The sequence below is a fragment of the Dysidea avara genome, chromosome 3 (assembly GCF_963678975.1).
Source record: "Dysidea avara chromosome 3, odDysAvar1.4, whole genome shotgun sequence".
NCBI lineage: Eukaryota > Metazoa > Porifera > Demospongiae > Dictyoceratida > Dysideidae > Dysidea > Dysidea avara.
This window is the reverse complement of record NC_089274.1, coordinates 32,498,637-32,513,409: the sequence shown is the minus strand read 5'-3', so window position 1 is coordinate 32,513,409 and position 14,773 is coordinate 32,498,637. Positions and strand designations below refer to the sequence as shown.

At 37.2% G+C, this 14,773-nt stretch overlaps 1 protein-coding gene across 2 annotated transcripts in view; it reads left to right on the top strand.

The window, feature by feature from the left end:
• Nucleotides 1–14,773, top strand: part of LOC136250747 (G surface protein, allelic form 168-like) — a 56,088-nt gene that overhangs the window by 13,805 nt on the left and 27,510 nt on the right. For both annotated transcript variants that reach the window (XM_066043019.1, XM_066043020.1), the window contains exons 3-8: nucleotides 37–93; nucleotides 1,444–1,505; nucleotides 5,678–5,777; nucleotides 7,476–7,691; nucleotides 8,242–8,343; nucleotides 8,394–8,453. In XM_066043019.1, coding sequence (XP_065899091.1) covers nucleotides 37–93; nucleotides 1,444–1,505; nucleotides 5,678–5,777; nucleotides 7,476–7,691; nucleotides 8,242–8,343; nucleotides 8,394–8,453 — 597 coding nt within the window. The remainder of the gene's footprint in view (nucleotides 1–36; nucleotides 94–1,443; nucleotides 1,506–5,677; nucleotides 5,778–7,475; nucleotides 7,692–8,241; nucleotides 8,344–8,393; nucleotides 8,454–14,773) is intronic.

The window sequence follows — 14,773 nt, the reverse complement described above, 5'->3', positions numbered from 1 at the left end:
ATGCATTTTGCAATGAATATTTTCTATTTTACTCAGGTGCAACATTGTCGGGCATTTATCAACCAGAACAGTTGTACTTCAACTTGTAACAGTGTGAGTATATTTGTTTGTATAGCATGAGTGAGCAGCAAAATCATATAGTATGGTTGTGTTAGGTTAGTGTTTTCTGTCGATTGAAACCAGCCTCACTTTATGATGACTTGAATAGATTATTGGTTTTGTACCAAATATGCCACCTAATTTTACTGGCTGATTAACTGACTGACTGACTGGCTGGCTGACTGTTTGCTTCAGAATAGCATTACTCAGTAATGACTAATGCTACAGGCTTAATTTCTTCACCATTAGATGTTGCTTTTAATACATGCTTTTTGGCATACTTAACATAAAAGAAGAACCCGTGCAGGTCAAATACCGCAAAGCTGTGGGCAACATCTTGTGTGGCTTTTCTGGATTTCTACAAGTAGAAGAGATGGTAGGCCCAGGTATTGCTGTGTTAGATCCTGTGGTTTTGATCTTGCGATCCACGGGAAATATGAGTGGACAGGGAAGTAGACCCCTCCTATACCTGGAGGTTCAATATGGCTTTTAATAGCTTTATCATGGCTTCCTGTAGTTTGTAGTAGCATCTTGAAATTTACGTACTATTATCACGATTATGTGATAGCTAAATTTTCATGAGAATGATAGTGAACTTTTGTAACAATCAATGATCATGATTATCACACAGCTAGCCCTAATGTAAATTTGCTATTAGACAGGCATACAGATGATCTGATAACTGATACCACAAAAAGCTTGTCATATCCCCATTAATGCTATGCTTGTAGCAATGACAGGTAGACATGTGAGAATCACAATTAAGATGGTCGATCTAATGCATATTTTATTGCTTCTTTGACAGCAACTACAAATTAGAGAGTTCTTCCATATATTGGTAAAGAAATCAAGTCTTAATGCCTGTGTTAGGGTCTTTGGCCCCATGATAAAGGATCTTGAGTTTAGTACATATATTATGTACAGTTATAACCTGTGTTATTTCAAACTTCAAACCTATTACATAAATGCTAAAAGGGAACTGTAAGAAAGGAACTAGTTAGTCTCTGTAATGTGAAGTATTAAGTTATGGTGTAACTTTTCTTAAATCTGTAGTTAATGTGGAATGCTTTGCTGAAGTTAGTTAGTTGTGCCTGTACCTACCATCGTAGTCTTTAAAAGTGGATACTTTTTTAACATCAAGTATGGGCACTGTGGAAAGCCTGCATCCTAGTTCCCTGCAGCCTTGTTTCCGTCAGGGAATCTTGCCCATCAATTTAATAGTTATATTAAGTGTATAAAATAAGACATTGTATATGATGTGGTTTGGTGTCATGTAATACATAACAATAACCATACACATGGCATAAGGAATTTATCATTACTTGTAAATTTCTAACTGTTTAGAGTCTATCTACTGCCATTCGTAATATGGGATGCTGTGTAAACATATACTATAATCTTGCCAGGTAAAAACTTTATATTAAGTAATAATTATGTAGTGAAAGTGATAATACCTGAATATACTTTATTTTCCATAAAAGGGCTAACAATATTGCTGTATGGGTATACAACATGGTTGTTGATTATGTGTATTACTTGATATGCAAAATTAGTGGTTTCTGTATACTGTAAGTAAATAATTTAGATGCTTACAAAATATATCTAACCGCTAATAACCATCTCATTGAGATGAATATATACTCTAATCAAAACCAAACATTCATTGCTTATTACTTAAAGAATTGTGACAAAGTTGTATATAAAATAAAGCATGGTCAAGCGACACTATTACAGCATAAAATGAAGTGGCTGAGTGCTGTATTAATATACTTCACCTCACAATTTTCATACAATCTAAGCAAACAATGTTTAAGTACATTATTTGTACTTTCTGGTAATCTTTTTCACAGTGTTCGTCTTAAGCAGACCAATGGTATGCTAGTTAAAATTAATGCCAAAGTTAATGACTGTGACCAGATCTGTGAAAAGAGGTCTTATAACCTTTCCCATTGCACGTACTTGGCAATCCATAACTTCACTTGTGAGTATGGTACCAACCTGAAATTTGGTCACTTTACACTCCTAACATAGCACTATTCCTAGATGTAATTATCAGACAATAGCTTAAACACATGATGAGTTATGACTCGTCAAACGTGGAAATTTGGAAAGGCTATATGACCCCTTTTCATAGATAGTATATATAGCTGTTGCATGCAGTACTTAAAATGTAATGCATTGGCAGTTTGGTGTCAACAGACCCAGAACAGCCAGGCAGTACCAGCCAGTATTCAGTAACCAGCAGCTATGTATGTCAACAGAAATTTTTGAATTAAGTTTATGAAGATTGCGCTAATCAAAAGGTAACTTGCACTTGGACTAGCACTGTCTAGTGCCACGTTAGTACATTGTAAGCACTGGACTAAGCTTCTCAGAAAGTTTGATATTGCATTTTAATTTATTAGCATCTTGGTCTTGTGCCTCATGCTTTATTTTCCATATAGCACTCACAGCAATGTTTTAACATATGCCATGCGGAACTCATGCTACAGTAATAGTACTGAATATTGTACTCTGCATGGGAGAATCAAAGTTTTAAGTTGCCATAAAGTAGCTGTGTGGAAAATAAGAACACAATAAAAACACTTGTGAAAGTGTGTTTATGTTAAAGCACTGTCGTGAGTGCTATACAGAAAATAAAGCATAAGGCACATGGCAGAGATACTATATAGTACAAGGCAAATTTGTGTGCTATAATAATAAGCATTGATTTCAGAAAGCATGAGCAAGTAAGCATGCTTTAAATTATTTACGAAGTTGTTGATTACTGAGTTCCAGTGCTGCCTAGCTCGTCGGACATGACTAAAACATGGCGGAATGGACTGGGAAAACGGACTCACAAACGGACTGGAAGGAACTTCTCTGAAAACGTTTTTTTGCCATAGAAACTCACTAAATCGCTGCTACAAAGAATATAACACGTAACAACAGCCTTAAACAAACCTCTAAACGTGTGCTCGAGCCACCATTAAACCCTGGGATAATTTACAAAGTGCCACTCTGCCAGTGTGAGCCCTGTGACAGCGAAGTTGTTGGTTAGCTACAGTTTAAGTGAACAAAATAACACAGACTGTATTTGTAGTAGCCATGCAGTGCTTTGCCAGCTGATTAAATACAACGACGTGGTTCCACCACGAAGCCTACCTGTCACGAGCTGTCACCTGTAAAACTGAAGATCAGCCGTCAAATTAATTGCAGCAATTAACCAGACCACGAATTCCCAGTCTAACATAGTATCTTAACAGGCTTAAAGCTTGTGTCCTGTCTTGTTTACACATGCGAAATGGAAAGTGCGCTTTTAATTAAACAAAAAATGAATATAATTTCAGACTATCTTTAAGCGCAGGGCTTAACATCGGCTTGAGCACACTTCGACATCGTGTTCAGAGCAGTTCAGAGGTTTGTTTCAGGTCGTTGTTTCGTGTTATACTCTTTCTAGCAGCTATAAAATGAATTTCTATGGCCAAAAAACGTTTTCAGGCAAGTTCTTCCCAGTCCGTTTGCTAGTCCGTTTTCCCAGTCCGTTCCGTGTTTTAGTCATCTCCTAGCTGGTCTGGGGCTGTTGATCTGTTACTGTCATAGCTGGCCATGGACTTTATTAACAAATAATAATAATTAAGCTATAAATTTCATAAAGCACTGCTGTTAAGATCTCTACTGTATGAAAAATGACATACAGTTTGTTTAATCTTCAAGTTTGCTATAAAATTAAAGCAACCTGCTTTATTTTATCATCTGCATGGGTTTTTAACTTTATTTGTTCTACAAGAAACAGATCACCTATACTCATTCTTGAAAACTAAAACAATTGAGATGAACAATACAAAGAAGATACGTAACTAGAATATAATTGAAGTATTGTTTATTCGCTCTTACAAAAAAAAATAAAAAACATTAATTTTGGTCATGTCCTGCATTTTCTGTATGACCTTATAATCAAGCAATAATTCAAAGAAACATTGAATCATTGAATGAAATTGGACAGTATGAAATATATACAGAACTCCGTATACAGTGAACTTCACAAACATGATTACTATGTATAGTACAATAAAAGGAACTACAAAGAATTTCTTCCCTTACAGAGGTGCATAATTTGCTATAAGCATTACGTGCCATTCTGGGGGATCATAATTTAGAAACTCTCAGTTGGTTTAGGCCATTATCACAATGTTGTAACAATTAGAGGACATGATATTGGGACTGCTCTGATAGAGTATTTTGATCTATTATGTATTCCAAGCAGCAAAACCCAAAGAAATTTGTGTGTGCATAATATTATGTGCATGCATATGTACGTGTGTGTGCATGCGTGCGTGTGTGCGTGTGTGGTCCAAGACTCCCTATTCCCTCATTTCTACTGCTCATACCTATGTTTACATGGTCTCTTATCCACAAGATGAACTTAATGTGCTACTGTCTAACACATAAACACACACACACTAATATAGCCATCTTTTGTTGTTTCTCTACCCTACCCTTAAACCAAAGTGCTTAGGCCCTTAGGTAAGCTATTTGTTTGGTTGGCATGAAAACAAACTGTACCTGTGTTATGAAATTTGCAAACAAGACATAACTCACCAGTACATAATAAATTGGCATATAAATATATTAAGTTGCTAAGATGAAGTATTATGATTAGTATATTGTGCTTTCTTCTAACCACATTTGCCATGAAAGAAAAATATAGGACTGCTTTTTGTTTTTAACCACACCTTCACTTTTATTGCTTGTATCCTACAAGGCCAGCAAAATAAGCTTTTGATTAATAATTAAGCAATTGGATTTGCTGCAATAGTATACACCATATAGTAGAGCGGTATAGTGCACATTTCATGCACTTTGTGATACAATTATGAAACTTTCCACATAAATAGTAATCCTTGTGATATTTATTTTTTTGATATAGTGCCACTGCATATTTGGCCTTAGGCAATCTTTATAGCCATTTTTGCATTTAAAATTTATCATATTTGTCTTTATCTTCCTGAAGCATTATTTTACACTGTTAAAATACGGTTTCACATAAAGGTGTTGATCTAAGAAACAGTGCAACTTTCGTTTGAAGTGAATAGCTCATTCCACCACAAAGTTATGATTGCTTTAAGTAGTTGTAAAATGTGTTGCCCTTGGGGTATAAATTACCAATGGGCAGTATACCTCATAGAATTTCATGGCTAATATAAGTTATCATAACTTATGGATAAAACCACCTATTGACTTCAAAAATTGTGTAGTTTCTGTCAGCAAGACTTTTAATTTGTAACCATGTTTAAACAGTGTAAAATAATGCCTCAGAGAGATAAAGACAAAAATGATGAATTCTCAGTGACAAAATGACTGTAAAGGTCACCAGAGGTCAAATCTGCAATGGCTCTATATCAAAAATCAATAGTTATCACAAGGAGTGCTATTGTGTGGAAAGTTTCATAATTGTATCACAAAGTGCACGAAATGGCCATTTTTTGTGTGCTATGCCGCACCACTGTATTGTACAAGCATGTGGCCATTTTATGTAACTACACATGTACGGTAACACTGTATATAGTAACTCTGTATATGGATATCTGCATTGCAGTGTACAAGCTGCAGCAACTATTGGGACAACTAACAGAAGATCTGCAGCTGAATGGTATTCTACTTGTAGAAATGATGGTACTTCAACATGTCCAAATGTGGTAAGTTACTTATAGAATGCACTACAGTATAAGGAAACTACAGACCATAGAAATCGTCATAAAACATTCACACATTTTGCAAAGTACACAATAATATGTACATATGTGACAATAGACTTAAACACATAATAGAGTTGATGGAAGGCATAAAATGTGCATGCAAAGGAACATGATGATCCAATAGTGTTGGTTGTTTTACTACTAGTACATCAACCAGACAATATGGCACCCAACTAAAAATTAAAGTTTTGTTAAAGAGATGTCATGGAAACATATCTTTTTGCAGTGATGGTTTCTTCTATATAACAACTATATATATATATATATATATATAGCCACGTATTTGTACATTACTTGAAAGTCTTAAAAACATGCAGACATGACGATCTTGCAAGCACCATTGTTATTTTTGTCAATGAGCAACATTACTTACTGAATATGATTGAAATTGACAACTATAACACAACTCAGTATCTATTTTGCTTGATAGTTCCACACATGTCTATGCATACAATAAATGAAACAAGTCAATTTTTCCATACAAACCTATTAGTTATTAAGTCAATGACTTACTATCATACAGTACAGTAGTACAATATATTAGGAATCATGGAGGTAACGAGCTTCACGATACCATCCGGTCTGGAATCTTGGCAGCATGGTTAGCAAGCCTCTTCAGTATGACTCTAAATGATTCCAATAGATTGTCACAAAATTCTTTTAAAAATTATGTAATGGAATGCCTGCCTGCCTGCCTGCCTGCCTGCCTGCCTGCCTGCCTGCCTGTCTGCCTGCCTGCCTGCCTGCCTGCCTGCCTGCCTGCCTGCCTGCCTGCCTGCCTGCCTGCCTGCCTGCCTGCCTGCCTGCCTGCCTGCCTGCCTGCCTGCCTGCCTGCCTGCCTGCCTGCCTGCCTGCCTGCCAGCTAAGGCTACGGGTTTGATTCTTTTACTGTTCGATGCTACTTCATCCCGATGTGTGCCTTTTGTCATACCACAGTACATACAGTGCATGCATCATGAACTTACCTTTGTCCTTCTTTGTGCCCTATTTCTTTCTGCTGACAGCCCAAAGTGTCATTTGTGGTAGCACGATGCATGGCTTTCCTATGTTTGTAAATGGAAATCGTCCATGTTTTCCGTGGTAACTGGATTGATTGCAGAGATGCTTCTAATACTGTTCTTCATTTGTAGCACTGTGTAACAGAATAAACATCGCTTTAAGCAAAGCGTAATGGCTGCTTCACTTTTGAATCAGTAATTGATAGCTGGAGAGGCTTTCAGACTCTGGTGCCATCATGTTGTTGTTGTTGTTTTTTTTGGGGAGACAGCATCAGCGAAGCTGTTTTTCAGCTGTGCCCTGAACAAACAAGCAAACACATCGTTTGTTTTGATGCAGTATGCATGGGTTCACCAGTCACAATAATGTTACAAAAAATCCATGAACAAACAAGTACAAGGAAAGATTAGGAATTTAAGTTTGATTAGGAAAAAAGTAGGGAAACATGGTAGGTTGCCTACACCTGCAGAAATACTAGTGTACATTAAATTTTAATCCTTACTTCCAGTTCCTAGTTTTTCCTTATGCTTGTAAGCTTTTAAAAATTCTTGTGCTATTCAAACTAATCACATGCATATGCATATAAATGTCCATCTAATCAACTTCTTATCCATATTTACTTTTGTGTTGTTGTTTCTGTAGTATGTTCCACCTCCACTTGCAGAGCTGATTGATGTAAACGTTTGTAATGCAGCAATATCAAGCTTGTCTCAAGACACAATGTGTACTCAAGTTGCTCAGCAAATTGCTAGCAATATACCTAATGGACAAAGCATAACAGCTGCAGCAGCTGAATATGGATGCAATGATACATGCAGAAATCTTATCATGAACCAAATCAATGCCTGCGTAAGAGGGGTGAGTAATAACAACTACGTAAAGATGTATTTTATACATTACTGATTAAGCAGGCCTGTAGACAGGGGTTTCTGAAACAGGGGGTTTTGAAGACCCCCCTCTTCAAAAAATGCTCAACAATTTTAGTAAAAAGGTCCACAATATCTGTCACAGTTTCAGTACCTAAAAATTTGTGTTATCTTTAGTGACTGGAATGTCACCAAATTCAACCTTTTTAGTATCTATCTTCAACTGAGGGGGCATGCCCTCATACCCCTATAGCTATACCCTGACGTAATCCTATATCACACCACACAAAAGATGCACTTTATCCATCTAAAGAACCTACCCAGACAACTTCTTCCCTGATTTAAGTCATCAATTGTCATATTATAGTCATCCAAATGGCTTACAAGTAGGTAACAGGATATATAGCAGATCCAATATATGTACAATCCACTAATTCATTTGCAATGATTTCAGCTATATTATTTTGTACTACACCTATATAAAATAAAGTACGGTTGTGTATATGTGATTAAAGATTTTTATGTCTGTGTATTTTATGCAGGATCTTGCTATTGTACAAAACACAGCACGTAGACTAGCTTGTACATACAATGGAGCAAACAGCTGTGGAACAAGTGTCCCTCTTTCCCTCTTTCCTCAGTTTGTAAGTCACTGGTGCTATACATTGTGGTCATGTTTTTATTATCATTATAGAGAGCTTTCTGTGCTGATTTTGTTAGTGGAGCAAACCAATGTCCTTCAAGTTGTTCAACTGTAAGTGTATATGGTTACCTAATCGTAATGAGGATGCATGCTAATAAGTAAACCGCAATCAAAAAACTACTAAATATTACTTATATGCGTGCTAAGGTTTTGTGTGAATGCATGTATATTTATGTATTTACATATCAATTTGTTAAACTGTCTAAATATGTATCTATCTGACTACATATTTTATCATCATTGTAAGTATCAATAAAAGTATGCCCCAGTTTTTATAAGTATATAATAAAATTGGCAGCATGCTAAAAAGAGTATATAAACCTCAATATTTTAGTGATATGTACCACCATATTACATTCTGCACAATGCTACAACTGTATAAAGTTACAAAGACATGATTATGCAATGTTACAAAGACATGATTACAATAATATTTTCAAGTCATAACAGCCAATCTCGTATCTAATATTACGTATACAATTAAGTTTACAGATCAACTGTTATTTCTATTGATTTCATATTTTTTGGGTCATACACAATACTGATATTTATATATGCATGATCTTTGGAACCAAAATGTAATGTGTTATACAGTTATAGAAACTGAGGATCTACATGTTATTTTGTATCTAATCAAAAACAGCCAAGCTGTAAAAAAAGGTGCGGCCCCCAAAAAGGCCATGGTGAAAAAAGATGTGAAATCCAAGGTGGCGGCCAAGAAATGGCTGTGATGGTAGGTTAATGGTTACATTTTAATAACAACAATTCAGGTGAATTTGGTGCCAAGACCAAGCGGCACAAAATTCACCTGAATTGTCGTTATTAAAATGTAACCATTAACCTACCATCACAGCCATTTCTTGGCCGCCACCTTGGATTTCACATCTTTTTTCACCATGGCCTTTTGGGGGCCGCACCTTTTTTTACAGCTTGGCTGTTTTTGATTAGATATCACTTCTTTTTATATTTGTATACTGCAAAGCCGGCCTATGGCTGGCTTTGGGGCTTTTTTAACCCATGTGTTTTTTTCTTTACTACAGGAAGAAGAAAAGAACTTAAAGAAGACTTTTAGTACTTCAATTATTTTTGATTTCATTAGTAATTATACAAATTATATACATATATTTATTAAATGCCCATTATTCCCCACAGGATATTTTTTTGCAGCTGATCTCTCTACTGGGTGACTTGAAATATAGCTGAACTATATACAGGATGGTTTCTTTGTAGCTGAACTCTCTACAAGGTAACCTCTTCTAGCTGGTCTCTCTACAGGGTATTTTGTTTCTAGCTGAACTCTCTACAGGTGATTTGTTTGCAGCTAAACTCTCTACATGGTGGTGTCTTTGTAGCCGAACTCTCTACATGATGGTTTCTTTGTAGCTGAACTCTCTATAAGGTGACTTCGTCTAGCTGAACTCTCTACAGGGTGATTTTTTGTAGCTGAACTCTCTGTAGGGTGATTTGTTTGCAGCTGAACTCTCTACATGATGGTTTCTTTGTAGCTGAACTCTCTACAAGGTGACTTCGTCCAGCTGATCTCTCTACGGGGTGATTTGTTTCTAGCTGAACTCTCTACAGGTGATTTGTTTGCAGCTAAACTCTCTACTAGGTGGTTTCCTTGTAGCTGAACTCTCTACATGATGGTTTCTTTGTAGCTGAACAAGGTAACTTCTTCTCTACAGGGTGATTTGTTGTAGTTGAATTCTCTACAAGGTAGTTTGTATGAGGCTGAACTCTCTACATGGCGGTTTCTTTGTAGCTGAACTCTCTACAGAGTGATTTGTTTGCAGCTGAACTCTCTACATGATGGTTTCTTTGTAACTGAACACTCTACAAGGTGACTTCTTCTAGCTGATCTTTCTACAGGGTGAATTGTTGTAGCTGAACTATCTACAAGGTAACTTCTTCTAGCTGATCTCTATACAGGGTAATTTGTTTGTAGTTGAATTCTGTACAGGTAGTTTCTTTGTAGCTGAACTCTGTACATGATAGTTTCTTTGTAGCTGAACTCTTTACAAGGTGACTTCTTCTAGCTGAACTCTCTACGGGGTAATTTCTTTGTAGCTGAACTCTCTATATGATGGTTTCTTTGTAACTGAACTCTCTACAAGGTAACTTCTTCTAGCTGATCTTTCTACTGGGTGATTTGTTTGCAGCTGAACTCTCTACATGGTGGTTTCTTTGTTGCTGATCTCTCTACAGGGTGATTTGTTTGTAACTGAACTCTGTACAAGTGCGTTTTTGTGGGTGATCTCACTGCAGGTTGATTTGTTTGTAGCTGAACTCACTAAAGGGTGATTTTGCTTGTATATAGCTGAACTCCTTGCATTGTATCTAGTTTCTAGCTGATCTCTCTACAGGGTGATTTGTTTGTAGCTGATCTCTCTACAAGTTGATTTGTGTGTAGCTGATCTCTCTGCAGGTTGATTAATTTGCAGCCGATCTCTCTACAAGGTAATTTGTTTGTAGCTGAACTGTCTGTAAAGTGATTTATTTGTAGCTGATCTCTCTGCAGGTTGATTTGTTTTAGCTGAACTCTCTACAGGGTAATTTACTTGTAGCTGAACTCCTTACATTGTGTCTGGTTTCTAGCTGATCTTTCTACAGGGTGATTTGTTTGTAGCTGATCTCTTTACAAGTTGATTTGTGTGTAGCTGATCTTTCTACTGGTTGATTTGTTTGTAGCCGATCTCTCTACAGGGTAATTTGTTTGTAGCTGAACTCTGTACAAGGTGCTTTTTTGTAGGTGATTTCACTGCAGGTTGATTTGTTTGTAGCTGAACTCACTAAAGGGTGATTTGCTTGTAGCTGAACTCCTTACATTGTGTCTAGTTTCTAGCTGATCTCTCTACAGGGTGATTTGTTTGTAGCTGAACTCTCTATAAGGTGATTTGTTTGCAGCTGAACTCTCTACATGGTGGTTTCTTTGTTGCTGAACTCTCTACAGGGTGTTTTGCTTGTAGCTACTCTCTACAGGGTGATTTGTTTCTAGCTTATCTCTCTACAGGTTGATTTGTGTGTAACTGATCTCTCTACAAGCTGATTTGTTTGTAGCTGAATTCTCTGCAAAGTGTTTTGTTTGTAGCTGACCTCTCTTCAGGGTGATTTGTTTCTAGCTGATCTCTCTACAGGGTGATTTTTTTGTAGCTGACCTCTCTTCAGGGTGATTTGTTTCTAGCTGATATCTCTACAGGGTGATTTTTTGTAGCTGACCTCTCTTCAGGGTGATTTGTTTCTAGCTGATTGCTCTACAGGTTGGTTTGTTTGTAGCTGAACTCTCTACACGGTGATTTGCTTGTAGCTGAACTCCTTACATTGTGTCTAGTTTGTAGCTGATCTCTCTACAGGGTGATTTGTTTGTAGCTGATCTCTCTACAAGTTGAATTGTGTGTAGCTAATCTCTCTGGAGGTTGATTTGTTTGTAGCCGATCTCTCCACAAGGTAATTTATTTGTAGCTGAACTGTCTAAAAGGTGATTTGTTTGTAGCTGATCTCTCTGCAGGTTGATTTGTTTTAGCTGAGCTCTCTACAGGGTGATTTATTTGTAGCTGAACTCCTTACATTGTGTGTAGTTTCTAGCTGATCTCTCTACAGGGTGATTTGTTTGTAGTTGATCTCTCTATAAGTTGATTTGTGTGTAGCTGATCTCTCTGCAGGTTGATTTGTTTGTAGCCGATCTCTCTATAGGGTAATTTGTTTCTAGTTGATCTCTCTACAGGGTGATTTTTTTGTAGCTGACCTCTCTTCAGGGTGATTTGTTTCTAGCTGATATCTCTACAGGGTGATTTTTTGTAGCTGACCTCTCTTCAGGGTGATTTGTTTCTAGCTGATCGCTCTACAGGTTGGTTTGTTTGTAGCTGAACTCTCTACACGGTGATTTGCTTGTAGCTGAACTCCTTACATTGTGTCTAGTTTCTAGCTGATCTCTCTACAGGGTGATTTGTTTGTAGCTGATCTCTCTACAAGTTGAATTGTGTGTAGCTAATCTCTCTGCAGGTTGATTTGTTTGTAGCCGATCTCTCTACAAGGTAATTTATTTGTAGCTGAACTGTCTAAAAGGTGATTTGGTTGTAGCTGATCTCTCTGCAGGTTGATTTGTTTTAGCTGAACTCTCTACAGGGTGATTTATTTGTAGCTGAACTCCTTACATTGTGTGTAGTTTCTAGCTGATCTCTCTACAGGGTGATTTGTTTGTAGTTGATCTCTCTATAAGTTGATTTGTGTGTAGCTGATCTCTCTGCAGGTTGATTTGTTTTAGCTGAACTCTCTACAGGCTGATTTGTTTGTAGCCGATCTCTCTACAGGGTAATTTGTTGGTAGCTGAACTCTCTACATGGTGGTTTCTTTGTTGCTGAACTCTCTACAGGGTGTTTTGCTTGTAGCTGATCTCTCTACAGGGCAATTTGTTTGTAGCTGATCTCTCTACAGGGTGATTTTTTTGTAGCTGACCTCTCTTCAGGGTGATTTGTTTCTAGCTGATCTCTCTACAGGGTGATTTTTTGTAGCTGACCTCTCTTCAGGGTGATTTGTTTCTAGCTGATTGCTCTACAGGTTGATTTGTTTGTAGATGAACTCTCTACAGGGTATTTTACCTGTAGCTGAACTCCTTACTTTGTGTCTAGTTTGTAGCTGATCTCTCTACAGGGTGATTTGTTTGTAGCTGAACTCCTTACATTGTGTGTAGTTTCTAGCTGATCTCTCTACAGGGTGATTTGTGTGTAGCTGATCTCTCTGCAGGTTGATTTGTTTGTAGCCGATCTATCTACAGGTAATCTGTTTGTAGCTGAACTCTCTATATGGTGATTTGTTTGTAGCTGATCTCTCTGCAGGTTGATTTGTTTTAGCTGAACTCTCTACAGGTTGATTGCTTGTAGCTGAACTCCTTACATTGTGTCTAGTTTCTAGCTGATGTCTCTACAGGGTGATTTTTTTGTAGCTGAACTCTCTTCAGGGTGATTTGTTTCTAGCTGATCTCTCTACAGGTAGATTTGTGTTGATTTGTTCATTGCTGATCGCTCTAAAGGTTGATTTGTTGCAGCTGAACACCCTGCAAAGTGTTTTGTTTGTAGCTGATCACTCTAAAGGGTAATTTGTTTGTAGCTGAACTCTCTCCACAGTGACTTGTGTGTAGCTGAATTCTGTGTAACTGAATTCTCTAGAGAGTGACTTAATTGTAGCTGAATTCTCTACACAGTGCATGACTTGTTTATAGCTGAACTTTCTTCAGTGTGACTTGTAATGTTCTGAATCTCTATAGTGATATATTTGCTTAACTCTCCACATGGTGACTGTCTTCTTGCTGAATTGTCTATAAGATTAACTGTTTGCAGCTGAACTCCCTACAGAATAACTTGTGATGCAATAAAATTCTATAATGGAGTAAATAAATTAGCCGAACGCTCTATTAGGGTGACTGTTCTATTATTTGAGTATCTCGATCTCGCATTTGCTACACGGAATTGGCTTTCGAATCATAACTCAGTGGTTTGTAATCCGATTCTTCTGTACTACTGCAAGAACTTTCTATGAAGATTATTCCAGATATACACCGATTTTCAGCTCATTGCTCTAAGCGGTTTGCCTAGTAGGCGTGAAAACTAATACTTTTTTATTCATAAAAATCGACCGCGTAATTGTGACACAGGTTGGGTTTTGTGTCATATCTCCGTGGTCTTTATCTCGATTCCTTTCAAACCACCAAAAGGCACTCCTACGATGGTTACTCCATCTACATAGCAATTTTCAACTCATTCCATGAAGCGGTTTACCCTGTAAACGTGACAACAAATCGATCTTGTTTTACGCGAATAATCGGTCATAACTCCTGAACCATTCATCGGATTTGTACCAAATTTGATGCTAGGATTCGCCTTTGGACTCCCTTTCTGTGTGCCAAATTTCAAGGCGATCGGAGTACGCGTTTGCTTGTTATAGCAATTTTTGCAAGCGTGCGAAAAGACGAAGAAGAAAAAAAAAAACGAAGAAAAAAAAACGAAACTTTGGCAGCTCGTATCTCGGAAATGGCTGGAGCGATTTCCTTCAAATTTGGAATGTAGACTCCCTTGGCTGGCGGACAACTGTGTAGCAAATTTGGTTCCAATCAGATAAGTGATCACCGAGATACAAAGGTGTGAAAATGACGTTTTCGTTCTTCCTGTCAATATACTCACGGTGTGGCGCGCCGGCCTCTTGGGCCGCACGACACACTATCGTGTGTCTTGATGTAATAGTGACGACATTTAAATGTGTTTTTTTTACATGTATATCAAAAAACTTCATTACTACTACATGATTACTTGTACTTCACAATTTATAAACACCTTGTATATTTAATTTGATAAATCAGTGTACTTTTTATAAATGTCTTC